The sequence below is a fragment of the Rattus rattus genome, chromosome 18 (genome assembly GCF_011064425.1).
Source record: "Rattus rattus isolate New Zealand chromosome 18, Rrattus_CSIRO_v1, whole genome shotgun sequence".
Taxonomy (NCBI): Eukaryota; Metazoa; Chordata; class Mammalia; order Rodentia; family Muridae; genus Rattus; species Rattus rattus.
In genome coordinates this window covers 90,308-117,500 of record NC_046171.1, presented here as the reverse complement: position 1 = coordinate 117,500, position 27,193 = coordinate 90,308, and the positions used below count along the sequence as shown (strand labels likewise).

Below are 27,193 nucleotides of genomic sequence, written 5' to 3'. Positions count from 1 at the left end.
GGAAAGAGTGATCCTAATTCCCTGTAGACTTTCCTCTTACAGCAGTGGTTCTCAACTTATGGGTTGTGACCCCTTTGAGGGTCAAACAGGCCCTTCTCAGGGGTCGCCTGAGATTATTGGGAAACTCTGATCATTACATTATGACTCATAACAGTAGAAAAATCACAGTTATGAAGTAACAACTGAAATGATTTTATAATTGAGGGTCAGCCCAACATGAGGAACTGTATTAAAGGGTCGCACCATTAGGAAGGTTGAGAACCACAGCTCTACAGAATCAGGGCCTCTTCTTCAGTACACAAGCTGAGCAGGGACCGTGCCATTCATTCCAGAAAGTCACAGCTTCCTCAGGGGATATGCAGAGGGAGGATTAAGGGTAGCAACAGGATGGTGACATCTAGTAAGATAAGGAAGGGAGGGCACTGTGACCAGTTAAGGCCCTGTTTCTAGTGAAGGGTTTTCATGGTGCAGACCACCCTGAGTGTGTCCCCATGAGTTGGAGGTAGCGCTCCTCTTTTCAAGTCGCTGTCTGCGGTCTGCAGCCCTCCGACAGCCCTTCTCTGCAGTCCACAGGTGCTCAGGTCCAGGTGGCAGGTGACATGCTGCCCAACTCCACGGAGCGGGCGGTGACTATCTCAGGGACCCCGGACGCCATCATCCAGTGTGTGAAACAGATCTGTGTGGTCATGCTGGAGGTACAGTATGAACACAGTGGGCCAACGAGCCCACCGTCACCTACCCACCTCGCTCAGGGCCGAGTGCACTTTAGTGACATGCTAGCTTTGTCACTAAGGCTCCTAAGAAAGTGGGTAGTCACTTGGGGTGTGTGGGGATCAGACGTCAAAGACAAGCAAACCCCAGGCTTGGGCTTCCTGGCCTCCAGCAGGAGCCAGGCAGGCTGAAGGGACACCCTTGGATGTGTCTCCTGATGCTAGCCTGTGGCCATCGTCTTGTCTGGATATGGGTGGGGGAGCATGTGGGAGAGGGGAGTGGGGGTGTGGGTAGGCACATCATGAGGTTTCAGCTTTGGAAGTAGTAACTGCTCTGACCTGAGGCAGGTGTGGGAAGGATAAGAGGATGTCTCCTGCCTGTCTGGCCTATAGGTCTACAGACTTCAAGGGAACCACTACCCCGGGTAGTACTGGGTAGGGCTCTGGACAGAGCCAGGGAAATGCAATGTGGAGAGAGAGATGTGGGAACAGAGGGGTAACAGAGGAAAGGAGGAGCCAGTGGACAGGAGCAGCCTCCTAAAGTTCTGGTCAAGGATGGAGAGAGTTCACAACAGCTTCTACACTTGTGACCATTCCCCAGCAAGACCTTTCGCCATTTGGAGACCGCTGAGCTCTGCCCTCCCACAGGCCAACCTGAGGCCACTGCCACATCTCCACGGCACTGACAGCACTAAGCTGTGTCATCCGCTCTGAGACGTTATGGTCAAACTTCACGGTTGCTCTTTTCTAACTCTTTGAATAGCTTTATCTTCCTAACGCCTAAAAGTTAAAGATGTTTTTCAAGATGTTATTCTCATGTGGATTTCCCCACTGGTCAGGGTGATGGGATGGTCCATTCGCGGGAGCCCAGAGGCCAAGGGTCATCACTAAAGACTACAGCTCCTTGTACTGCCCTCTGCCCCCGAATAGTGAGAAACGTATGGTCCGCTCAGTGACGCCCTTGGAGTGGCAAAGAGTGGTGGTAACGATCCTGCAGGGGACATGAGGGGGCCAGCAGCCCTCTTGTCAGGACAGACTATGTCATTGTGAGAAGCCCCAAGCAGGCTTCTGGGCTGATGGTGTGGAGCCAGCACCTGGGGCCTATGTATCAGAACTCACATCTCCAGATGGTGTGAAAGAAGCCATGGCCGTGCACATGTGGATGTCAGCTGTGTAGGCTGACCTAACAGAGTCAGGTGCTCTCATTCCCATGATGCAGTTTGCAGAAGCTTCAGGGCGTGGCCTCCCTCACCAGGAAGGAAGAGGGCACCGTGAAAAGAGCTCCCCTTCTACCTGAAGGACAACAAGGAAACGGCAAAAGATGGCTCCAAGGCCCTGCTTGTCAATCAAAGGCCTTTCAAGCTTGCTTAAGGGCTGTACCCTTTCTACCTCCACAGTCCAGAGAAGTACTGCGCCCAGCAGATGTACTTGGGCGAGGCCTGCACAGGAAACAAGTGTTGCCATTATAGACCTCCTGCCCCACAACTCTGGTGCCTCACACACCCGTGAGGAACAGCCTTCAGGCCTTGCTTACCCGGGAACACTGATGGTGTAAGCCCAGAAGGTCACTTTTCTACGTGGGTAAAAGTGAAACTGGGCCTCCTGCGTGAGCACAGGGAATCCTGTGTTGGGAGGGAAGCAGCCTGGAGCATAGGTGGCGGGGCCTAGGATCTGGAGGACTTGGCCTTAACAGTGTAGTAGCCACTGTAGGTACTGGACACACCAGAGCTCCAGCATGATCTGTGTCACAGGCCTAGGGTCTGTCTGGGATGCCTCAGCAGGCAGGCTTTGCACAGAGGCTCTCTTAGAGGCAAGGCCCCAGCGAGGGGGAATATGGGCATTCCCAAGGGCCAGCACAGTCCTTTACCCATTATTGTCAGCTCCAGAGTAAGGGATGCTCCAAGGTCACACCCTCAGCGGGCTCTGGTAGTCAGAGACAGCCTGTGCTATGGTCACTTGTTGCTGTCACAGAGAACCTCATAAAACAGTGTTCAGAGTATGGGAAGGTTTATTTTGGCTTATACTGTGGGGGTGGGGTCAGGATCAGAGGGCACCCGGGCATGCTGACTCTGCAGTCAGGAAGCTGAGGTTAATGAATAATAATGCCCAGTTCACTTTCCCTCTGTACTTGGTGCAGGACTCCAGCCCATAGAATGGTGTTCCCCACGCATGCTCAGACGCTAACCTAACCTAGACAGTCACCACAGACATGCCCAGAGGCTTGTCTCCTAGGTTTTCCTGTCAAGAATATTAACCATCAGTCTGTCACGTAGCTAAGAGCTCTGGCCTCTTCTGCCTTGGTAGTGTCAGCTAGTGATAATTTATATGCCTGGAGCTGGGGCAGGTTGAGCACCTCTGACCAACCCAGAGAGGATAAGGTGGGACTTGTGGGCACCTGAGAACAGCATTCATCTGAGAGGAGAAGCCTACATTATGGACCCAGGAGTAATCAAGGAAAATTACAGCAGAGTTTGTCCTCGTGGAATCCCATTCTGCCTCTACAAGCTGCCTGTTTGCCCTGGTGAAACGGAATGGTTCTAAGCCACTTTAGCAGCCGCTGCTATAGGCTGAGCAGAACTTGGGTTGCTAGACATCAGTTCCCAATGTGAGCTGTGCTCAACATTGGCGTTTCCCAGGGACTCGCGTGTTTCTTATCAAAGGAAGCCAGCTGCTGCTCTGAGTGGTGACCACCATATCTACCATTGGATCTCTCCTGTACCAGGAGGAAAGGGTCATGCAAAGTCCAGGGAGCCAGCTGCTAGCAAGCAGGCGGCCCACCTACCTTGGCACTGCTGTAGAACCCCGCTTCTGCCTGCTCCTGCTCGGCTGGCCACAGAGTCTGTTGACGATAAGTACCAAACAGTGCAAGCTTGGAAGAAAGATGGCCACCCCGATGAAGAAGGCAGTGAAGATGTAGAATTTAGCCTGCCCCAGTGTCCTGAGGACAGGCTCATCTCCTTTTGATGGTCCAGGATGGCCCCTCCCATCACTGTGTGGCCTATGGAGCCTTTGCTGGCCAAGTCTGGAGGGCTAGGGGTTGGGGTCCCACAGATGGGTGGGCGTGGGAAGGCAGCCCAAGGCCGACCGCAAAGCTGTTCTAACCACTCTCTCCCTCTCCTGTCCCTTTTCCTAGTCCCCACCGAAAGGTGCCACCATTCCCTACCGCCCAAAGCCCGCCTCCACCCCTGTCATTTTTGCAGGTGGTCAGGTAAGAGCCGACCCGCTCGCGGCCTCCACTGCCAACCTCAGCCTCTTACTGCAGCACCCGCCGCTGCCCGTTAGTGCACTCAGGTTTTCTCGCCTTCTCACGTGCACGTCTCCCACCCTGCGATGGACACAGAGCTCTCTGGCTCACACCAGGCGGTGGGGGGAGGGGGAGGGGGAGGCAGGACTGCAGCTCACAGAGCTGCATCCCTGTGTGAGACAGGAGAGACCTGCAGACCCATGCAGAACTAGGCACTGCCTAACCATGCCCGCCCGACCTCCTCTGCGGATGTGGCTGGGCAGCTTAGGTAGTTAGTGGACAGAAACATTCTGGGCGACTGTGGCTTGCGTTTGGATCCTCTAGAGCTCTGGGAACCAGGGTCCCATCTTTCCCTGAAGTACATCTCAGACCTTACCATAATCCTCAGGGAGCAGCAGGCACATCCCTTTAAGAGATGAATAGCCTCAGGCTAGCCCATGTTCCACTATGGCTGGGATCCATCCCTGCTAAGCCCCGTCCTTGAGGATTTAATGGCCAGCGTCTGTCTCCTGGAGAAGAGGGGTGGAAGACAGAACGAAGGAGAGCTTGTGCCTGTGACCAGCCCTGGCCAGGAGGTAGGGAGACTGGAGAAGGCCCCTGTCTGGTCTCCTCATAAGCTCACTGAAACGCAGTTGCCCACCTTAGGTCCACGAGACTCTAGCCACACAGATGACATGAACACGGACAGCCAGGGGTCCGCCCAGAAGAGCTCTGTGTCCTGTCGGCCGCGATGTGTGTCTTTGTTCAAGGGAGAGTTAAGTCAGAGACTCCCCATAGGTGACCCAGCTGACAGAATAGACATGGGGTTTTACTGTATTATTCAAAAGAAAAGAAAGGCACTGAAAACTCCTCCCCTAGTCTTTCTTCACAGTATACAGCGAACAGCAGTAGTGTGTATAGTGTATAGCATGTGTGGGTCCTACCTGTTACCCCCATCTCCCTCCCTACTCTAACACATGCATGTATGTGTGCATGTGCATATACATACAACATGGTCTCCTGGCTCAGGTCCGCCCCATTGCTGGCAGAGAGTCCTATGCACTGATATAGACCAAGCACATGACACATCCCACAGTACAGCAGGTCTTGCCCGCCTCACAGCCTGAGAGAGACTCAGAGCTAAACTCTGGACCATGATATCAGAGATAGGGCCACGCCGGCAAGCCCGTCAAAGCTCTCTAGTGTTCTACCCAGATTCGTGGCTAGCTGACATGTCAGGAACCAGTGTGAACTGTATTTCTCTGTTCCACAATAGCCCACGTGCATAAAATCCACCATAAAATAAAACTCCACAATAGGACTTTATTTAGAAAGCCTCTATGCAAATGAATCTGGACTCTATGACTCGGAGTCACAGCTCCAGTGCCTAGGGCACAGCCACTATGGAGAAGGATTGTGGCCAGGGTTAACACGGTCCAGTCACAGAGGTGACCATCACTCTGCTATTATGTTTATCCCCTGAGAGTGTTAGTCCTTTAAGAGACCATCACCATTCCCTTGGAACAGTGTGGTCTAGCCTTGATTTCCTTGCTTATACATAGGGGACAGACTCATAGGAGAGTCATCCTGCAAGGAAGCTTGTGGGTAAGCCAGAATACAAACTCAGCTCTGGGTAGGGCCCCTCCAGGATCCCACCCCCATGTGTCCAAGACATGGGGTAGAACCCAGCAGAGGCGGCCTGGGTGTCTGACACTGTAGGAGGAGTCGATGAAGAGGCCTAGAATCTTCAGTAACCAACTCTCAGCCATTGTTACCTGGCCAAGCTGACAGCTCCCCCAGGTAGACAGCCCAGGGACAGGAGTGAGAGATGTTAGACACCAGCCCAGGCTGCGCTCTGCAGCTCCGCTCAGCCGCATACAGCTGGGAGGGAGCAGTGGACCTCACAGTTCCCAGGGGTCCAGCCAGAAATGATAACATGTGTTCCTTCCTCAGGTGATGCTCCCTGAGGTAAGACTTAGGAGATCATTCCTGACAGCAGTTTCCCAACGGAACTGCCACATCTGAGAGAATTATTTTTCTGCTAGCACAGCCAAGTCATTCCAGGACAGGCTTGCTGGCCTATAGCCAGGCCCCTGTTAGGCCCTTGTCACCTGACTTTGAACTCCTGCATTTGGTTATGATAAAAACTCTTAGTGCATTGAAAAAAAATGTGGGAGGCTCTGGGTGCATAGCAGGGACACATGATCGATCCCCCGGGGGAACACTTTTAGATGTCCAGAGACCTCGGGTGGGTCATAGGTGGTAGGAGCCTTGTCCTTACTACTGTGACTCCACCATCATGCTATGACGCTGCCCTGAAGCCAGACAGTTTGTCGTCTCGCTCTCCCTTGACTGTGTTGTTTGTCTATTGTCTGAGTTGCCAAAGGACATTATAGCTGAAGGGACGGTTGAGGGCTCTGTCCCTGGGGTTTCAGAGTGGGGCTGGGTAGGGGAAGCCTGCAGGATACACAGTTGGTGTGGTTGGCAGAGTCACAGAAGCAAGGGAAATGAAACTAAAGGAGCCTTGGGATTACCACACTGACTTTCAGAGAGGAGCCCCCTACGCCTCCTCCTACCACCCCCTGAGAGATTCCATGTAAGATTTGGTAAGACAAACAAGGTTAGTCCTGTGACCAATTTATACCCATTTGTTCTTACAGCTTTGCAGAAACTTGTACTGGTCACTTGTAAAACTTCTGTTTTCATTTGAATGTCTTGGGGGCTAAATCACAACCAGTGGCCCTCTTTCTAGGGGGTTTAAATGGGTCATTGGTAGGTTTCCGATTTTAAGAAGGTTTGAGGAGATCGGGGTTAGAAACAGGAGTTGGCCACAGCTCAGGGCAAGGGCAGTTTCTCAGGACTCACCAGTTGTAATTAAGAGCCCCCCCTTCCCCAAACAGGGCCAGGGTGGGTGGAGACAGGCACTGATGGAGAACACTGTCCCTAGGCTGAGTCACTAGTGGCTGACAAGTTGAGGTCCTACCATATCCCAAGCTGACTGTCTCTCTCTTTCTCTTCTCTCTGCTCCAGGCCTACACAATCCAGGGACAGTACGCCATCCCCCACCCAGATGTGAGTTTTCACTCTGCCCCTCCTCTCTCCCTCTCTTCATTATTGTGTACCTTCCTGCACGCTGCTGTTAATTGCTACTAATATTAATATTACACAATAATATTAATCTGTTTTCTCCATGTCTCCTACGTCTGTTGTATCCATCTGACCTTGGATAACGTCTTAACCTCTTAGCACTAATTCTTGCTTGTGTTGAGGACTTGGCCTGATGTCAGACTGCTGCCGTCCAGGGCTTCCCACCCCCACACAGGCCTAGCTACCCCCACAGTACGCTGGCCTGACAGACTGTGGCTCGCTGCCTCTGGCCAGCATGGGCAAGATACTGTGTACCTAAGTCAGAGGCCATTATTAGAACTATTCCCTTAAGGTGTCCTGAGAAGGGCACTAAATGTACCTAGGGAAGCCAAACTTGAAGAGCAGAAACAAAGCATGGATTCTACCCATGTACAAAGGCCAACTGGGAAAGCCAAAAGCGGCGGGGGTTGGGGGTGGGGGGTGGGGAAGCTTCCAACTCTCGTAGTTAGAAAGATGCTGATTGTGGAAGTGGACTCCTGGGCCCAGCCCTAAGCCTGCCTAGCTGGACCTATCACCTGTTCTTTGGCCTAGGTCTGCTCAGACATCTCCCGGTGGCTTGATGGTATGAATATATGACCTGTATTGGAGAATTAAAACCTCCTGAGGGAGCATGTGGAGATCAGGGGCAAAGTTTTAATCCGCCTCTTGACTCACCTCCAGTGGAGAGAGAGCTGAGTACCAAAGGAAGAGGAGGAGACACTCGGAGTCATGGTGACGCTGAGCCTGTAGGGGCCAAGAGATCGTGGGCAGCAGCCATGAGCACAGCTCGTTCTTTAGGGGATTTAGAGGTTCTAGGAGACGCTGGGGAGGACATGAGTGAGGGGAGAAAGAAGCATGAGGGGAAAGGGCTCCTGCCTCATAATGTTGGGAATTGAACTCAGGACCTCAAGCATGCTGGTCAGATAATCTACTGCATTATGGTATTTCTTTTCCTGTGTTTGGCAGCTCCCCCTCAGACAGTCCCCTGTGTGCACTGCTCGGTGCACTGAAATGTGCTGGCAGTGTCAGGGGAAAGCAGTTGTGCTGTCGTTCTTCTGCAGACCTTGGCTTGTGAGTGCGATAGGAAACAGATGTGTAGTAAGATTTGCAGGCAAGGCCCAGGGCCGTAAGAATTAACTAACACTAAGTATCCAAAATATGCATTCGCTGTCGTTGCATGGAAATTCTGGTAGTGAAGGATACATGTCGCTCTTTTTTCCCCCTCTTGATAAAACAGCACAAACAATAGAGACACACAGGTGGGAAGATCCCTGCTCAGGTACGGCCACACCGGCAGGGCCACGTTTGATGGTTCCTGGCTATAGATTAGCTGGGACCGCTATGCCTGAATTCATAGTGTCTCACCCTCTGATCATCACAGAAGACACATCTGCCCTTGGCTACTCAGACGCTGAGGCTGTGGGCCACCCTGACTAGAGTGTACCCCAGCGGCTCTCCCATCCTGTCCCCAGCTGTCATGGCTAAGGGAAGGCAGAGCCTGTGTACACCTGACAGGCAAGGGCAGCATGGAGGGTAGGTGATTGAGTGGAGGGGAGGGGCCAGGAAACAGTCTTGTGATGGATGCTGGGGCAGGCATGTCCACCCATGTAGGAATACACACGTGCTGATGCAGCCTTGGAAGCCAGACAGTTGGGATTCAGGGACGCTACGGAATTCACAGTGCAGTATCTAATAACCCTGGTAGAAGGCTATGGGGAACTAGATTAAGGCTACCAGTAAGCCCCCAAAGCCAGGTGTTCAAGGACTAAGTGGAGGGGTATCTTGTGGGTTTTCTGTAGCTGTCAGTGTCCCTTGGACAGTGTACACACTAGAGTTGATGAAGCCTATTTCTTCAAGTCCTTCTGATTTGCAGACTGGTAAGGCACGCATGAGAGAGAGAACGGTTGGTTTTTCTGGCCGATTTCTGTGTCAGTGTGGTACTTTCTCATATAGTTCTCTAGATAGCCTAGTGGGCAGTTTATAGAAGATCTCAGCTTAATTTAAACTAGCAAGCAACTGTTGTCGTTGCCGCCTGTGTCCTGTGTGGTTTACGTCTGCTGTGGTTTTTGCATGTGTATATCCTTTTGACATTCATATATGCAAACCCAGTCACGAAGGGGTTAGTATTAGGAGGCAAGGTCTCCGTGAACTAGTGGAATCTTTGAGGTTCTTTCTCATGAGTGGATTAACGCACTTGTAAAGCATCTGGGGAACTGACCTCCCTCTTCCTATCTCTTCCACCGTGTGAGGACTTAGCGTTTCAGGCGCCATTTTGGGAAATGAGCGGGACCCTTAGTTGTAAACATCCAGCCTCTATGCTTGGGAGCAGCAGCCACTTTCTGGAAGGGCAAAATGAACTAGGACCTTTGTCGTGAGATGGCTTTTCCTGTGACAGCCATTCTGTTTTCTGTAGCAAGATTATGTGATTTGTGAGCAAAACATGGAACTTCTGAAAGTGCCTTTCTTTCACATACAAAATTGAAGACTTCAGATACTCCACATCAAAGAAGAATAAAATGACTTTTCGGTGACAGGCATAATGAGGGCCAGGATGACTTTTATCTGAGCCTAGGACTTAAAGGAGATTTTTTTTAAAGCTTAAATTTCTCAGAATGCAAATATAGCTATTAGAAAATATTAATGGAATATGAAGTTTCTCTCAGGGCAGTGGCAGTCATCGTTCAGCTACTTAATTACCTGAATATGCAGGCCCCCGAGTCAGACATGGGACTATCAGGAGGGTCATCCCTAAGGCCTGAATATTCCCTATCTGGATGAGTCATCCCTAAGTTCTGACTGAATATTCCCTATCTGGATGAGAACACGCACGTTTTCCGGGTCCTGTTTTAAGCAATGCTTTAAATTGACTCTTGTTTAGAAATCATCCATCTGCTGGCCCATACAACAGATTTCCTGGGGATTCTAGAGCTTTCTGAGCACTCAAGGCTCCAAGACACACTCCAGAACTGCAGAAACTGAGGGGCCATGCCTCACACAGTCTAATACATTCTCTGAATTCAGAAGCTTTGCAAAGTACCATGCACCTTTCCATCCAGTTCTCTCAGATGGCCTTAGGTGTCTGCACACCTTCACGTCCATTTCTCTGGAATGGCCGCTCAGTAGCTCTGGAAAGTGTCCCTCAGAGACCCTTTGCATCCAGTTCTCTGCCCCGAAGCCGTCCTCAGAAAGTGCCTCAGCACTTTTGTATCCCGTAAGCATCAGTCAGGTTTGGTGTCAGAAGCAAATAAGAAAGCGAAACAGCACTGTGTCCTGGGACACGGGAATGATGCAGAAGGCACACGGAGCCTAGACGTACTGCTGAGCAATGGGGTGGACCGCCAGGTCCCCTCACACCCTATATCCCTGTCACTTTCCTTGCACTAGTGAAATCGAACCAAGAAGCAATTAGTTTCCTCTAGAGGAAATCACAGATGGTCTCAGGTTACACAGAGCAGGTTCTGATGAGCATAATAAGTTACGAGTCCTAAGTTGAAAAATGTGTGACTGCCCCTAACACGCTGAGGATTCCCGGTGGGCACCGCTATACCGGATGTCAGCAGCTTGCCTCAAGGACTGAAGCACTGTGGCTACCCAGCAAAGGAGACTGGATCGTCTCTTACTGGTCCATAAAAGGGTCAGCATTCCAGTACAGTTTGTACTGCTGCCCAAGAGCATTCTAGGTCAGGACTGTCTGTGGTGTCAAAGCCACCTTCAGGTATGAATCTCTTGCCTCATCTTCTGCATCCAAGTCACTCTCTTACTTAGCACCCCCATTGTTTAATGAACAACTGAAAGCAAGAAAACGTGAGACGGCAGCTTGATGATATTGACAGAGACTATGTCTCTGTTCTCTCAGTCTGACTCTCCCCTCTCACCGGGCCCTGTGATCTTACTCTGCCTGTGTCCTAACCTGCACCTTGCACTAGCCTGTGTCGTGGACCTCAGGGTCATCACTCACATCCCGGAGGAGGATACTCTTAGCCATCCCCCTGACAGTGATCCCTGAGAGTCAGTGGGAGAACTGGCATTCCAATGTGTCTGCAGCAGCCATCCTGGGGATGTGACCTTCTGGACCTGGTAAGATGCTTGCTCTTTAGTTAGCACATCTTAAAAGAAGGTGCGTAGCTTGGAGGCTGCATTGGCAGTGCCCTCCATCCTGCCGTCTGAGGTGCTAGACCCTCTGAGCTACAAGGCTGTTGTGAACAGAGGCTGGGAGGCCAGGCACTGCGGAGTGCTGCACAGCTGGCTCCCTAGGGTGTCTCTCCTCCTACCTGTTCAGTATCTGCCTCTGGAGCCCTGTGGGAACGGGTGAGGAGACGCTTCCCCCTGATAGTGAGAAAGGAAAGAGCTAACAGCACTCCGTGGCCATTAGCTGTCCCCACACCTTCTGACTGTTCTCACCCCAGGACCAGGTACTGGATGGGCCTTTTTTTGGTTTTTCCTGCTAGTAGTCAGTACAACTCCAATGTGCCTCATAAAACCAAGGGCCCACATAGCTGAAGCCCAGCCTTTTCTTCCTCTCCCTCATTTCCTTTGTGGACCCTTCGCGGCTGAGCCAGCCAGTGGCTGAGGCACGCTCTGAGCTTGAAGCACACCCTCGCCCTCAGAAGCCCCTGGCAAGACTTACTTCCATTAAAAAGCCTACAAAGTACCGTTAAGGAGAGCAGATCTGATCGTGTGCAGCCATTACAGCCCAGGAGACACAGATGGAGAGAGGTGCCAAGAGGGGTGCCCTGGGAAGTCTCTGGAATTCTTAAGAGAAATGAATCCTCACAGCTAGCTATCCTGACAAGAGGATAAACAAAAATAACTGCACTGGAGACATACGAAAATAAAACTATGCAGTGACATTGACGGTGAAGTCAGCCCACAGAGCATGAGATCATGACAGGATCAGCAGGGGGACATGCAGGTGACTTCTGACCAGAACCTCAAATCAGAGATGAGGAGATGAGTGTCCTACAAGTCTGACTCAGGGGGGGGGCGGGGGGAGCTTCAAAAGAAGCACCTCAGTGTAGCCATCTATAGAAAAGCAGCTAGACCCAACAGGACCAGAGCAAACAGCCTCCTACGTGGCATTCAGGAAAAGGATATTATCTCAGGAGGAAGGCAGGAAGGCCCACAAAGAAAAGGAAGGCACGTGAGAAACACAAATGCAGCCGCGAATGAGTTAATCTGCTTTGGCTCCAGATGGGTCGGTCGCTCGAGCACTGCACCCACTCAATAGCTCTGGACTCATGAATGGGAGGCGCGCGTGCGCGCACACACACACACACACACACACACACACACACACACACCAGCTAATTTTGATATTGATATGCCTTGACTAGTTCAGTGGCTGGGCACTTCTAACCCTCTCAAGCAGCTAGCACACACTCCCCTCTGCTATTCTTAAATTAATATTTGATAAGTCCATATTTCATCTCTGCTATCCCAGACCCAATCGGGGGAGTGGTCCCTAGGGCCACTTTCCTGGAATCTTACATGTCGATGGACCTTTATGTTCTCCTTGCTCTCTTGTCATGGATTCCTTCCTTCCCTCCTTCCTTCCCTTCCCTTCCCTTCCCTTCCCTTCCCTTCCCTTCCCTTCCCTTCCCTTCCCTCCTCCTCCTCCTCCTCCTCCTTCCTCTTCTCCTCTCTCTCTCTCTCTCTCTCTCTCCCCCCACTCAGTCCCTTGCCCTCATAATCTACAAGTCCCACCTCTGTCTCCCTGCCCAGCCATTGGCTGTATAGCAATTCTTTATTACCAATCAAAACCAGCTGGGGGCAGGGATCCTCAGATCTGGAAGCGCAACTTTTGAGAGCGGAATTAAGACAAAGTGTTAGAACCAATTCCCAACACATAACTCCACAGTTAGTATTATTACTGCTTTATAATTGGTAGGATTAGCATAACAGAACTAACTTATAGAAACATATGGCACATATGCTCAGGACGTAGCATAGTATTATGGGTACTTGCTTAGCACATATAAGGCCCGGGTTCAATCCCCAGCACCAGGGGTTCAAGGGGAAAAGCATAAGATTATATGTATAAGATACAAGAGGAATTAAACTTAGGAGGGTCACTGTACCATCCACTAGAGGGTAAAGCTAGGGGATTTAAAACCTAAATGCCCATGTTGAGTTAAAATTTTAAAGTGACTGCTAACAGAAAAGGAGTGTGTTACATAACACTGGTGGTAGAGGAAAAAAAAAGGATGAGAGAAAAGTACTTGAAAAATTGAAATGTGAGAAAAAGGATTCCTAGAAAAGCAGGACAATTAAAAAGTAACAAATAAGATAGCAGAAAATAAAAGAGCTAAAATGTCCAGTTTACAAAAAAAAAATTTTTTTTCCTAAAGCTAACCGGATAAGCAGACTTTAAAACTGGAAAAGTTGCATTTATTTTCTTTCAAGAGACATGCCTGAAACATGAGAAGCCCCAATCGAAGAGTAGAGCGTAAGATGCTAGGGAATAGCAACCAAAAGGAACCTGGAGCGTTGGGCAAACACCTCCGAGGAATCTCAGCATATTTCCCTGACAGTAAGTGACAGGTCACATGTGGGGGCCCGATAGGATTGCCATGCCAGAAACTATGCCTGGCACAACTGCAGACTCCCTGGGAACGTTTGCAACCCGACTGTCAAGCAGACTTCAGAATCTGGAATTATAGGCCATACTCCTCTTGCAGAGGACTATGTGTGAAATTAATGAGGAAGGGCGGCTTGAAAAACCCACCCAGTTCCAGGCCAGCCGTGACTGCAAAGTGAGACATGTCGAAAACAAAGAAAACAAACTTGTCTTTGTTGCCCAGTACTCTGGAGGCAGACACAGGCAGATCCCTGAGTTTGAGGCCAGTCTGGTCTACAGTGGGAGTTCTAGGACAGCCAGGGCTACACAGACAGACTCTGTCTCAATAACCAAGCCAAAGCAAACCAAACAAAACCCCTGGCTTTTTTGAAAGTTCCAACCAGAAGATGACACCGAGTGAAGCGACATCATTCATGGATAGAAACACTGAGCATTGCAAAGTGCCAGGTCTTTCCACACTGGTGTTCAAGTGCAATGAGAATCCAGACCCCCAGGGGCCTTTGGGAGACATTGTGTTGTTTTAAATGTTATATGAATGAGCATGGGCCTAAAATCTACAAGGTATCATCAAGGAGAATGACAAAGGATTTGCCCTTGGAAAGACTAAGATTTACTCTAGGGTTATAATAATGGACACAGTGCAATCTGGGTCCAAGGAGAAACTGAGGGTCTGACTAGACTGTTGCTCTCTAGACAGTCCAAAGGGTAACGAAGCCTATCGTAACCAGCATTCACTATACTCCCGAAAGAGAGGGGGCCATCTATAAACCGTGCCCAACAGTGAGATATTCAAAGGTGGTTCTTCGTGACAACAAACGTCCTCGTGTACCAAGAACTCCACAAGAGAAAACAGGTAGCAGGCAGGTTTGGAAAGAAAACTACATAGGAAAGGCCCTGTCTGTCCTCTGGTCAGGGAAGGAAAATACAAGCACAGACCAGAGTTCAGAGCGTCAATACAACTTCTCTCAAGAGGATCGTTAGAAAAGTCTGTGCAGTCAGCAGCAACTGACTTTGTTTGAAAATTGGGCAAAAGACCCTACAACTGTTTCCCCCAGATGCAGTGACGTTCAGATTAGCGGGTGCATCTGCTTCTGCGTGATGGGCTCACTGCTGGCTTCTCCTCATGATTCATTCAGCTGCAAACATAAGAGCACTTGTCTGTGTTTTGCATTCTCAAGCACGCTCAAGTGGAAAGAGTCACAGGAGTTGGTACAGTGTGACAACTTGTCTTTTGCTCCTTCCTCCATATCCTTCTCCTCACTACTTTGGAGGAAAGCATTTATTTGCTTACATTTCCAGTTCATAACCCGTCTTTGAGGGAAATCAGGGCAGGGACTGAAGTAGACTCATGGAAGAGTACTGCTTTCTGGCTCATGTCCAGGTAGCTTTCTCCTATGGCCCAATCTCATCGCTTAGAGGTGGTGCTGCCCCATAAGCCCTCCTGCATCAGTCCTCGGAACAGTCTCTTACAGATGTGGCCATTGGCCAGTCTAACCTGGACAGTGCCTCAACTGAGATTAAGTTATGTCAAGTTAATCTAATTAGCACTAACTACTCCTTGTCAACTTGATACACAAAAATAGCACTGTTAAGCCATAACCTTTCCTTTCTTGTCTCTAAGATCTCATGTTAATATCATAATATAGAATATAGTATAACTTTCAAGTCTCACAATCTTTAAATTTTTCAATAATTTAAAAATTCAAGGTTTTTTTAAAGTCAAAATTGTCTGTGGGCTCCTATTTTTTAAAAAGTTACTTCTTAATCCAAAAGGAAAGAACTTGGCTAGAAAAACAGGTCAAAGCAAACCCCAAATCAGCAGTGAAAAAATCCTAAATCCTGTAGCTCAGTGTCTGGCATCTGGGACTCAGTAGTGATCTTCTGGGCTCCTACAGGTTTGGGCAGCCTTACCTCTCCAGCTCTGCTATTCACTGGCTCGCTCCCCAAAACTAGTCTTTGCATGGCAGAGCTCTCTAAAGCAAAAGCAGAAGACCTCTCAGCATCTCATCCTTTAACAGTTGGGGAGACTGAGCCCCACAGAGGTAAAGTGGCCCAGTGAGAACAGAGCCGTACGTAATGACTGAGCTCCATCTCTCCTGGGTACTACCTCACCATACGCCCAGCCACTGGCCAGCCCTGCCCCTAGGATGCCACTGCATTTCTCTGCTAGTGTGGCCATTTTTTTTAATAGAAGAAAATCTATTGCAGTAGGGGAGAGGTTAGAGTTCTAGAACTACTGGGCTTCTGAACGTCAGCGTCTGGGTATCAGTGGAGCCAACGTGAGCCAATGTTATAGATTCCATGGTTTGCCTATGCCCCTGCTAGTGAGTAGATTCTGAAGCCCAGCCTGGGGATGAGTATCTCCTGTGAGAACAGCAAGAGACAAAACCCAGAGCATAAGGGCTGCTTGGAAGCCCTTCACCTAGCTGGTGTCCAGGCAGCACCCCACAGGCCGCTGTCCTTCACAGAGGGACTCGCTGAGGCCTCGAGACCCCACATACCTGGCCCACATTAAATCCTTCAGACTCATTCTCTTGGCTCTTAGCCCATATACCCTGTCCCATCCTGTTCTCCCGCCACCTCCAGCCAACCATTGTTCCATACATAGTCTCTGGGGACTCAGGTACATGAAGACAGCTTGTTACATCCTCAGACATGACAGGATCTTCTGGACATGCTCTTCTTTCTGCCTTTGCCGAGCATGTCCGCTCTGGTGGCTTAGCATACCCATTGATACAGAGTCAGAACAGACACAGACGCAGGCCATACGGAAACCAACCTTTGTCCAGCCAGATACTGTGCAACACAGCAGAGTTTATAGGCGCTGTATCAGTTCCTGCTATGGCCTGCCACATGCCACCTCTTCAAGGGACTTTTGAGCTGAGTCTGACCCCAAGTCATACATTCCTTAGTTTGACCTGCTCTGAATGTTCAGAATGCGGCCAGGTCTCCCCTGTGTAGTCCGAGAAGCCAAGCACCTCTAAGACGACCGGAGTTGCAGTTAGGACGTGCCTTCCCAGGGAGGGAGTCAGACATGGGGAAGGCTCTAGCCCAGTGTCGGGCTAAGGAGCTGGCTTTTTGCATCTGCTAATACACTAAAGCCTTGGGTCTATGCATTGTCTCAGTCTCAGAGATGGCACCCAGCTTACAGGAGCAGGAGAGAGCTGACCAACCAGCAAGTACCCCAGAAGCCATCCATGCTGTAGGCCAGCATCAGCTCCCCTGGGTCCGAGGCCATCAGGCCAATCCCCGATCTTCACAGGGCTTTAGTCTAAGCTTTGAGGGGACCTCGCACCTAGGATGCTAAGTGTCGGGAAGCTCTGCTGAAAGGCATCTAGACAAACTGCCTGAGCCTGAGGACATCAGCACAGGACCCTCATTCTGTTTGCAGCGCATGCACCAGCAACAAAGGCCACAACTGTACATTCAGAGCACCCACTCCCTAGTCATAGTGCCCTCTGATACAATGTCTAGATCACTCCCAGCCCTGCCAGCTATGTCCCCTAATCTTGATGACCAGCAGCTTCGCCAGGACCCGCTGTGCCGTCTGTTGGGCCCGTTGCGTGATGGCCTCATACCTCTGTACCGGTGCCTCAAGAGGATAGTGTGGTTCAGAGTGTCCCCCCACCCTGCTCCGTTGCTCAAAAAGTGTGGCTAGACCTAGTCTCTTATTCTCTGAAGTTCTTTCCGTTAACAGTGAGGCTCAGAGAAAGTGAACAAAGGGATCACATATTCAGGCTCTGCCTTGACAAACTCAGGGGCTGGTGGAAGCTGAGGGAGCCTGCGGGACAGCAGGGAGCAGCAGCCTCTGGAAGCTTCCTCGGGGCCCTCTACATCTTACCTAAGCCCCGTCACCCTATATAAGACAAGAAGGTGCTTGCAGGACAGGCTCTAGTTCTATCAGCCGCAACCGCCCTATCCTACTCCCCACCCCACCCCACCCCCGCCTTGTTTTAAGCTGAGGCCTGCAGGCCAGGAGGTGAGCGAAGCCAGGCGTGAAGCTAGAACCAGAGCAAGGTTTGGTGGTCTGCTAGGTTGAATCTGCTAGTCTCTCAGGAGCCTGGCTGGTCCTGCTCTGTCCCTCAGACCCTCCTCAGAGCCGCCCCTCCTCTCCCCCCCCCCAGGGCCGCCGCACCTCCCCTCCTCACTAGCCTGGTAAGGAAAAGGCACAACTCCTTCAGGCTCTTGCCTGCTGGCAGCCAGGCCTATTGGTTCTACCCAGGCCAAGTCCTTGCGTCCTGCTGCACTGTCTGCCATGTGTCCGCATGGCCCCTCTGAACCTCTCTGTGCAAAGTTCTGTGACTGCCATTTTTAACTTGGTGTGACTTGTACTCGATGACAATAACCTTCTTAGCTCTCGTGTCCCTCCTACCCCCAGCAGTTGACCAAGCTCCACCAGTTGGCCATGCAGCAAACCCCCTTTCCTCCCCTCGGACAGACCAACCCCGCTTTCCCCGGTACGTACCCAGCTGCCCTTTTCTGACCTTCTCTTCTCACCTGGGGACTCGCTTTCTCTCTCTGAGCTCCCTGCGGTGCAGTGAGTAGCACAGGTGCTGCCCGAGCTCTGGATGCTGAATCTTGCAGTGTCAGCGCAGTGGGCTGCACACCGCTGAGGCCGGCAGGGCAGGTCCGTCTGCCTCCCATGGTGGGCTACTTTACTGCCCCTCGGCTTCTGTGTTCTTTTGTGCCTTCTGAGGGTCTTATGTGCAGAGCAGCGCTCTGTGTCACCCACAGTCCACCCCGAGGTGGCTTTTCCTGGCCAGGCTTGGAGCACACCTTTTCCTGCATCAAGCATTCTGACCACAGAAATGACCCTCAGGCCTGACAGAGCTAGCCTGCACTCAGGGATAGCACTGACAGAGCTAGCCTGCACTCGGGCCAGTGGTGAAGCAGTCAGAGGGGCTGGCTACAGCCTGGCCGGGCATCTGCATCAGATGTCCCTCACTGAAGCAGGGCCGCCCCTACGGCCAGTGAAAGAAACACTGGCTGAGCATGTCGGCTGTGCATGCACCAATCATATTTTGAGCTTTCCTAGTTGAAGGGACCTTGCTTCTCTCCTTGAGGGCAAAACATTAAACCTCTCTCTTCTTTGCTCTCCAGGAGAAAAGCTGCCTTTACACTCCTCCGAAGAAGCTCAAAATCTGATGGGCCAGTCGTCAGGTAAAGCAGACCACAGTACTGGGGGAGCAGGTCAGGGGACATGCCCAGAGGACGAGGGTACCCACAGCTATGACAGCAGTCTAGCTCCCAGCCTGGCTGACAATAGAGAGACAGTTTCCAGGGGCGCAAGCTGTGGGCTGAGCCATGGGGACCCCCCAGGAGCCAGGTATTCTACTATTAGTGAATGGTGGGTCTGAGCAAGTACAGCCACCTGTGAACAGTTGGGTGGCCTAAGCATTGTGCCCCTACATGAGGAGGGCCTACCTCGGTTGTCACTAATTCCCCCCGGTGTGCAGTGTGTGAGGGTGCATAGCGAGAACACGACTGTGAGGACCGCAGGATGCTAGGTGCTTTTTAAAGATGGGTTTCCCAGGAGATAGGCACCAACTCTTAGTAGACGCTCTGGGCTGGGTGTGTCTGCACCTTCTTCCGGTTTTCATTTAAATGCCTGTTCCCAGGACACAGCAGGGTGACGTGTGTGTAGTCTGTGATGCGGTCACTGAGGGAACAGCCTTGGAAAAAGTATTAGACTGGGGCCGCTGAGGAGAAATACCATACACTTCATACCTGAGGGCCACTATGGGTACACATGGCCAATGGTGCAGTCTCAGAAATGGTGTCACACCATGCTTTTGTGTGACCACTTGATCATGGCCCCAGAGACCTAGAGCACAGCACATGAGATGTGTGCTGGGACAACAGTTAGCTGCATGGTGAAATGCAGCTGTCTTGAAGCCTGTCCTGTGTGGGCCTTCAGGGACATGCCCTTAACTACCCGCTTAACTTTGGTGTCCCAGAAAAAGGATTCTTATTCTTCACTCAGTCAAATGTTTCACCTGACAGATGTCCCCTGCTGCACTTTCAAGTGACATTTTACATGTCCCTGTGTCTGTAATGTGTATAGATTTCCTAAATAGCCATATAATTGTATTAAAAACTGTTATTAAAAGGAGAGAAGGGTTAGAAAACTCCAGATTTCAACCTGTAAACAGAGTTGGGATAAATGGGTTCATTCAACACTTTCACCTGGGCCTGACTGCTGGACACCGGCCCTTGGGGTCACCCTCTGGCAGGAGCCAATAACCATGTGAGACAAGATTTCGAGGAGGTGGCCCACCCAAGGAGCCAGTGGGGAGGAGTAAGGCTAGAAGGGGAGCTGGGACATTGAGGGACACAGTGAGAAGTAGGGACTCACCAAGATTGTCCTAAGGTTTCGTGAGGATTGTCGTGGGTTTCGTGTCTGTCTGGATATGGTACTGAAGAGTCAGTGCAGAGGCAGGCCAGGAAGTAGGAGTGCCAAGTGAGGGGATGACCTTGGTTCTGGAGCATTCTAATGCAGTATGTGCAAAGCTGATCATCTGGAGAACATAGAGCCTGGAGTCTGGACCCAGCAGTCCTATGCAGGGACCTTTGCTGAGTCCAGAGGCAAGAGAATCAGCTTCAGAACTCAGACCTGAGCTGTCTGTTGCTGAAATGGGGCTGCTGTGTACAGAGCATGCGCTGTCTCAGAGGCACAGCCCTTGCACCTTCCGCTGTGGCAGTCCCTTGAGTGTCACTACTTCTGAGGCAGGGGGAATTTGCATGTGGCCTCTAAGAAGCTGCCTGTTATCTGGTGACATAGTTGAGACTTGCAAAGATGAAAACCTGGGCTTAGCTGTGTGCCGTGGCCTTTGGACAGAATTGTGTCAGAAGCAGAATTAACACTGGGTGTTTGGCCACTTCTGACTCCCTGTAGCGGAGCCCACATGAGGTCTCAGGGTGGAACAAAGTGGGGCACAGCACCCACAAGTCTTCCGGAACAGAGGGAGAACAAGCATTAAATGCCTGTGTGACCAGTGTGGCCTTGTAACCCCCTGAGGTGTGATGCCTGCCCTTGTTTTAGCTCAGGGCTTGCCAGACAATATATGCAAGGTATTTGTTTTTTGTTTCCTTTTGCAAGAAGTTAGAACTCTGGAATTTGGGTTACCCTGGGCAGGACCAGAGCCTGGGCCCCTGGACTGTGCTGACCTTCACCTCAGCCAGCCCATGGAATGATGGACCAGGTCTGGCTATGGCAATAAACTGTTTTCCCTCCAACCTAATCATGTTCCCTTGGTGTGCCCAGGTCTGGATGCCAGCCCCCCGGCCAGCACTCATGAACTCACCATTCCCCATGATGTGAGTATACCCCCCGCACCCTCCTGTCCACACACACACACACACACACACACACACACACACACACACACACACTGGACCCACTGTTGAGTCTCTTCTCTCCTTTCTTTCCCGTCTTCAACTGAAACCATTCCCATGAAAGATGCAGACAAGACAGAAGTGGCAACATCAGGGCGAATCAGAAGTCAGCACCAGAGCTGGGCTGGGAGTTGGGCAACAGCAACAGTACCCTGGCTTAGGGAACTTGAGAGGAGGGTGGTCCAGGAAGGTTCTGGAGTGATCTGACCCACACTGGAGGTTAGAGATTCTCGGGCACAGGTTATATGTCCCAGGGTGTCTGGATCTCTCTCTCTAGCATCCGTCAATTTGTTCAGTCCTTAGGGACACCACGGCTGTGGTCCCAAGAGCGTCTGTTAGCACACTTAGTCCTCTCTGGCTGAATGGGGATCTTGAGAGGTGGTGGCGGTCTCTGAATCAGTGGCTCCAAGCCATGAGGACCAGGCAAGAAGAGCCCCTGTCTTTGAGGATGGCTGCCAGGAAAGCAAAAGGGACAGCCTTGTGGGGGCCATGCAGGGTTACCTCTTTTTCAATTCGTAGTATTCAGGCTTTCTCTGCCCTAAAGCTCGTCACACTCTGTCTCTGTGTTTGTCTGACTGTCTGTCCCTGCCTGCCTCACCCCCTCTGTGTGTCTCACTGCCTGCCTGTGTGTACAGAGGGTTTATGGGTATACAGATAGGCTTGCCCATATGGGCGTCTGTGGAAGCCAGGGGTTGAGCCTGGGGGTGTGTCTCAGTTGCTTCTCCATGGATCTTTCGGAGTCTGCGTTCTCTTTCAGCTAGTCGGCTGGCTCTAGAAATTGTCCTGTCTCCATCCCTGTCCCTGGGGATGCAGACAGTGGCCATCAAACCTGGCTTTTAATGTGGGTGCCAAGGACCCAAACACAGGCCCTCATGCTCAGTGGCAAGCACTTTACCTACTGAGCCATCTCTGTAGCCCCTAGAGCTGTGTGTGTGTGTGTGTCTGTCTGTCTGTCTGTTTCCATATGAAGGTCAGAGGTTAACCTAATCAAAGTAGATGTACTTTGTTTTTTGAGACAATTGACAATCTCTCACCAGGACCTGGGGCTCACCAATTAGGCTAGACTGGCTGGCCAAGGTGCCCTGGGGACCCACCTGACGCTTCTGATATTACAAGCATGCGCCACACCTGGGTGCTAGAGAACAAGCTAAGGTCCTCATCTTGAGTGGCAAGCACTTTCCCTACTAATTTCTCTCTCTCCAGACCAGTAGTAGCATTGGACTTTGAAGACCAGCCCCTCCCCGCCATCTGAACCAACCTCAGGAAACCCAGAGTTTAAGAGTCTAAGGGGACCCCCAGACTTGAGTATCGATGGCAGACAGTTGGGCGGCAGAGTTATCTGGCCAGAAGAGAAACCATGAGCCCATCTGGGTGGTGCCCCTGAGCTTCAAGGAAACACTATCACCACCCTCACCCACCGACTGGCTGCAGATGGCCCAGAAGGGGCTCTGCCACTAGCCCTAGGCATCTGTCTTGTTACCTCACAACCTCGGGTTCCCCAAATCTGTAGGAATCAGCCCAGGTGGCATGGTAGCATCACTGTGCAGCCTTTAGCTCCTGGAACATTGGAGGTCGGACCAGCTTGATGGCTGTCTTTATGGGTGAGGGTGTCATGTCACCTGACTCCTGCTTTGGAGGTGGAGAAGGTCTGCTCTGTTCATTCCTCTTCCCACTCCGTGTGCCATGGATTCTCTGCCACATGGTCTCACCAGTACATGCTCCATCAGAAAGGGCTAGGGCTTCTAGAAAGGCTGCTAACATGAATCCTGTGTCACCAGCACTGGGACACAAGCTTTTATTTAACCTGAAATGGACTTAATGACACCCGGGGCTGGGCTTGCTGGGAGCGGTAGACCTGTTGGCTCTGCTGCTGTGTGGTGGGCAAACATAGGCTGACCTGGCCTGGCCTGTCATCCTGACATCTTTCTAGAGAGGGGAGCCGCTCTTTCACAGCTCATTCAGAGACTGCCCTTTCGCCCTGCACAGGAAGGCCATAGAATCTGTGGCATGGAGGGTTTCTGCTCACCCAGACCTTTATAGAAGCAGCTAGGCTACAGGCAGTCTCCCAGAGCCAATGGTGCACACTTGCAGCCTACCACGTTCCTGACCCTGTCTAGGGACCGCTCTGGATCTATCTCCTGCCCGCAGTTGAACCAGCCTCCTCCCCTCATCTGTGGAAAGGCACCGGATGGTGATCATCTGTTCTCTCCCAGCCACATGGGCCTTCTGAGGAGGAGACCCTGAGACCATTCCTAAAGGCTAATGCTCTAGAGCTCGCCCTAAGGCATTCAGTTTGGGGCCCTTAAGGCTCAGATGCTCTGCTGTGAGCACCGGTAAAGCTTAGGCCTTTCCCCCGGTCATGAGCAGCATGCTTGCCTGGAGCTCAGTGACAAATACAGATGACCAACAGACGGTCTTAATGGGAGCAGAGCACAGAGCACAAACACATACCCTTCAGGACCAGAGCGTCACTCGGTGCCTCCCCTCACCCTGGTGCCCTGTGGCCCATCATGCAGGTTTGGAAGCAGATTCTCTTCCTGTACCTCAGGTCAGCCTGCCCTTCTGCCTGGCATCTCAGTGCCTAGACCTCAGGCCGGTGCCCAGCCAGCGAGGTGCCACAGAACCACTGCCCAGGCTCTCAGTGCCTGTGTGGCCAGTGTTCCTTCCATACCTCAGAACACTCCGTGGGGATTGTATTTCACCAGTGAGGAAAGTCGAGGGATGTCATCTGACTGCCTCTGCAGTCTATTCTTGGGTCCAGGGTGTCCCCATCATGGGACAGGATGGACCCAACTGTAGCTATTGCCAGAGGAAAGGTCTTAACCTCCAGAGTGGAGGGCACCCTTGTCCCTGAGCTGCCCTAGAAATGGCCCACACTCCTGATGACTTCCGGCCCCAGGTCTCTGCATGCATGGAACAGAACTCACCCTGCAAACACTTGGATTTGTCCCCGACTTCATCTGGGTTCCTCAAAAGAGAGGTTTCAGCAGTGGTGGAGCACCTTCAGGTGCTCCCAGGTGTCTGTGGTGCTCACTCTCTGGCACCTCCGTCCTCCCTGTGAGGGTACCCACCAGATGGCCCTGATCCAGCCCAGGCCAGAGCTGGTAAGGTCTTCCCCACTCAGCCTGCATGGTCTGTCTTTGGGTCAGTTCTGACCAGGTAGAGGAAGCCCGTATGAGAATGGCCATATCCCTTGTGTGGACTTTTCCCAGGCAGAGCCGGAACCTCTCTCATTGCTCTATGAACCAGGCTCAGCACTTTGCAATGCCTGTTTTCTTCCGGAGCGCTGAGTCCATAGGCAGTTTTCCAGCCTAGCCTAGCCCCTTAGGTGTCCCCACAGGGCTCCTGCGGATACCTCGAAAGAGATGTATGTGCTGGACTCTTCTCTAAGAGATGTCTCCGTCATTCCTTCTAGCTTATAGGCTGCATAATTGGACGCCAAGGCACCAAAATCAATGAAATCCGACAGATGTCTGGAGCTCAGATCAAAATCGCCAACGCCACTGAAGGGTCATCAGAGCGCCAGATTACCATCACAGGGACCCCAGCCAACATCAGCCTCGCCCAGTATCTCATCAACGCTAGGTGAGCAAGTCTTAGGTGGCTGGGCCCTCACTAGCTATGGCTTGCAGCCTCATGCCCTGGCTGGTACAGGAGAAGTTCAGGCATGGGGGTGGGGGGAGATGGTATGATGGACACCAGCCTCCACAGGGACATGGGCTACTCCGTTCACAGCAAGGACCTAGGAGGCTGCGTTGAGAAGTGTGCCCATGTCCCTCTTCCCCGCCTGTATTCAGGCTATGCCCGTCTGCCTCAGACAAGGGGTGTTGGCAGGTTTGTTGTAAGTCTGGGGGTAGGACACAGGGAAATGCCTAGCGCCTGCCTCACCTGCCCCGAATCCAGTGTAAGCAACCTTCCTGAAACAGCACGGGGTTCCTATCCTTGTCACAGGTCCTTGTAGGACACTCATGACACCCTGCTTATGTCCGGACCTCCACTGAGGCCAACTGGGGGCTTAGCCCCTGGTCCTATGCTCCACCCTGGAAGGTTCTAGACTCTCTCAGCAAGACTGAGAGACAGGCCCAGGGACAGGTAAAGCTCTACACAGCTGATCTGGCAGGCTTTCACCTGTTGTGTGGTGGGTCCTCCAACTCAGGCCACTGAAAGGTGACCTGGAGTAGCTCATTCCCTGGAAATGAGAGGTGCCCTCCCCCTGCTGTCTCCCCCCACCCCCATCTCATCGCAGAAGTCTATGACACATCCCTCGTGCCTTTGTCTGTTCCAGGCTGACGTCTGAGGTCACTGGGATGGTGCGCTCTAACCTCCCGAGATCCTCCACTGCACACATCGGATGGCTCCAGCCCGCAGCCTCACCAGCTGACACACTGTACAGACTGCCTGTCCTTCCTTGCAGATATGACTAGAGCGTTTTCTTTACAGACAGGTGATAGTGCGTGTCTGCCCACTCAGGCCCTGTGCGCTCCGTGTTAGTGTAGCCTCCACGCATTGGCATGCAGCTCTTTACTTTAATGCTCAACGTATTCCCAAATGTGATGTTTCAGAGATGTATTCCTCAGTATCCATGTGACTACCTGTTTAAAAGTTGGTTTGATGCTTTAACAGCACTTCCCATGTCCTGCTGCCCCTTGTTCTCAGAGACCCTCCTCTCCCACCCGGTCTGCTGACTCATTGCCACCCTAGATTGTCCACAGGGATCAGAGGTACTTTTCTTGCAACCTGCAGGGAGTGTCTGGAAGAGGAGGGACTTGGGGAGTATCTAAGGAGCAGGGTGGAGTGCCAGAGGGTGGGGTGGGACCCTGGCTTCACTGGGATATCTCGGGGAGGGGGCGCTTGGGGCCCCCAGGTGTCTTCCAAAATGGCTAAGAACAAGGACTTGCCAGAAAGTTCATCTGCACCCATCAGAGTTTAATAAATGTCGTGTTCCTCCCCCGCGGCTCTGGCTTCTCTCTGCTCCCCTAGCCTCAGTGCCCATACCCACCTGTGAGACTCACCGGAACCCGGCCTGAGAGTTGAAGACCTTGGGTTCCGTTCTTGTCCCAGCCTGTAAAGCCACCTCACATGGAAACTGCCTGTGTCTGACAGGGCACCATCCACACAGCCTTCTACCACCTGAGGGACTGTTCTCCTTCACTGTCACCACATGGCACTGAAGTGGTTAACTCAGAGGGCCAGGGCACAACTTTGTTGTAGCCCCTGGCCCAGCTCTCAAGGGCTCTGGTACCTACCCCAAACCTCTGATTTGAGAGTAGCATGGCAGAGATCAGCTCAGGCTAGGAGAGGGGTAGAGCTGTCCAACATATGCCATCTGCCCTGGAACCTGTCCTCACCTATGGGTACAGTGACCTGCTACAGGATGCTAGGGTATGCGGCCGCCATCTTGGCAGGAAGAACCCCCTCCTGTCTGCCAGGCAGACAGAGCAGATGTGCCCCCACGCACATGGCCTGTATTTTAGCCAGGGGTCTCTGACGCCATTGCCTGGACACAGTCCTTGCTTCCTGCTGTGGATGCTGCATGGTGTAGCAGCCAATGGGAGCTTAGCCCCCCATGGTCACTCTTCACACCCAGCAAGTTTGGGCCAGAATTCAATCCCATGCCCACTTGTCCCCAGACACGGGGTCTGAGAGGTGACAAGGGCTCAAGAGGACACAAACCTTTCCCTAGAGCAGAAGGTAGAGGTGAGACTTCCGGGTCTTGGGATTCAGGGCATAGGAACATGAGGAAGGAGAAGAGGTTTTCATCAGTTTTCAGTCAACCAGGAGTACCATAAAAAAGAATAGTTTTTGTGTAAGTAGGTTTTAAAAAAAAAAAAAAAACTCAAACAACATAGGGGAATCGAAAGTACAGGATCAAATGGGGCCCAAGGGCACTGGGCGAGTGAGGAGTCACGTGGATATGTACCTAGAGAAAAAGGGTCAGGTGCACATGACTAAGGCCACATGTAGTGTAGGCCAGACCAGGAGTAAGAGAGCGCCACTCAGCCCTAGGCTGAAATTGCTGGCTTCTTGTTCATTATATGGTAAAGGTGGAGGCGTTCTTCAAGGAGCGTGTGGGTGCTGCCTTTCTCGCCATGATGGGAAAAGGGGACCAGGAAAGGAGAAACTAAAGAGTGCTCTGGGAAAACAGCAGAAGAAGGGAAGCTG

At 51.7% G+C, this 27,193-nt stretch overlaps 1 protein-coding gene across 9 annotated transcripts in view; it reads left to right on the top strand.

Annotated features, from left to right (window-relative positions):
• Positions 1-25,982, top strand: part of Pcbp3 (poly(rC) binding protein 3) — a 199,232-nt gene extending 173,250 nt beyond the window's left edge. For 2 of the 9 annotated variants that reach the window (XM_032888387.1, XM_032888388.1), the window contains 8 exons: positions 567-695; positions 3,844-3,987; positions 6,964-7,005; positions 18,015-18,093; positions 18,737-18,796; positions 20,901-20,953; positions 24,447-24,616; positions 25,317-25,982. In XM_032888387.1, the coding sequence (XP_032744278.1) occupies positions 567-695; positions 3,844-3,987; positions 6,964-7,005; positions 18,015-18,093; positions 18,737-18,796; positions 20,901-20,953; positions 24,447-24,616; positions 25,317-25,455 (816 nt within the window). In that variant the 3' untranslated portion in view covers positions 25,456-25,982. The remainder of the gene's footprint in view (positions 1-566; positions 696-3,843; positions 3,988-6,963; positions 7,006-18,014; positions 18,094-18,736; positions 18,797-20,900; positions 20,954-24,446; positions 24,617-25,316) is intronic. The other 7 variants (XM_032888393.1, XM_032888392.1, XM_032888389.1 and 4 more) reach the window with 7 other exon arrangements.
• The last annotated feature ends 1,211 nt before the right edge of the window (positions 25,983-27,193 follow it).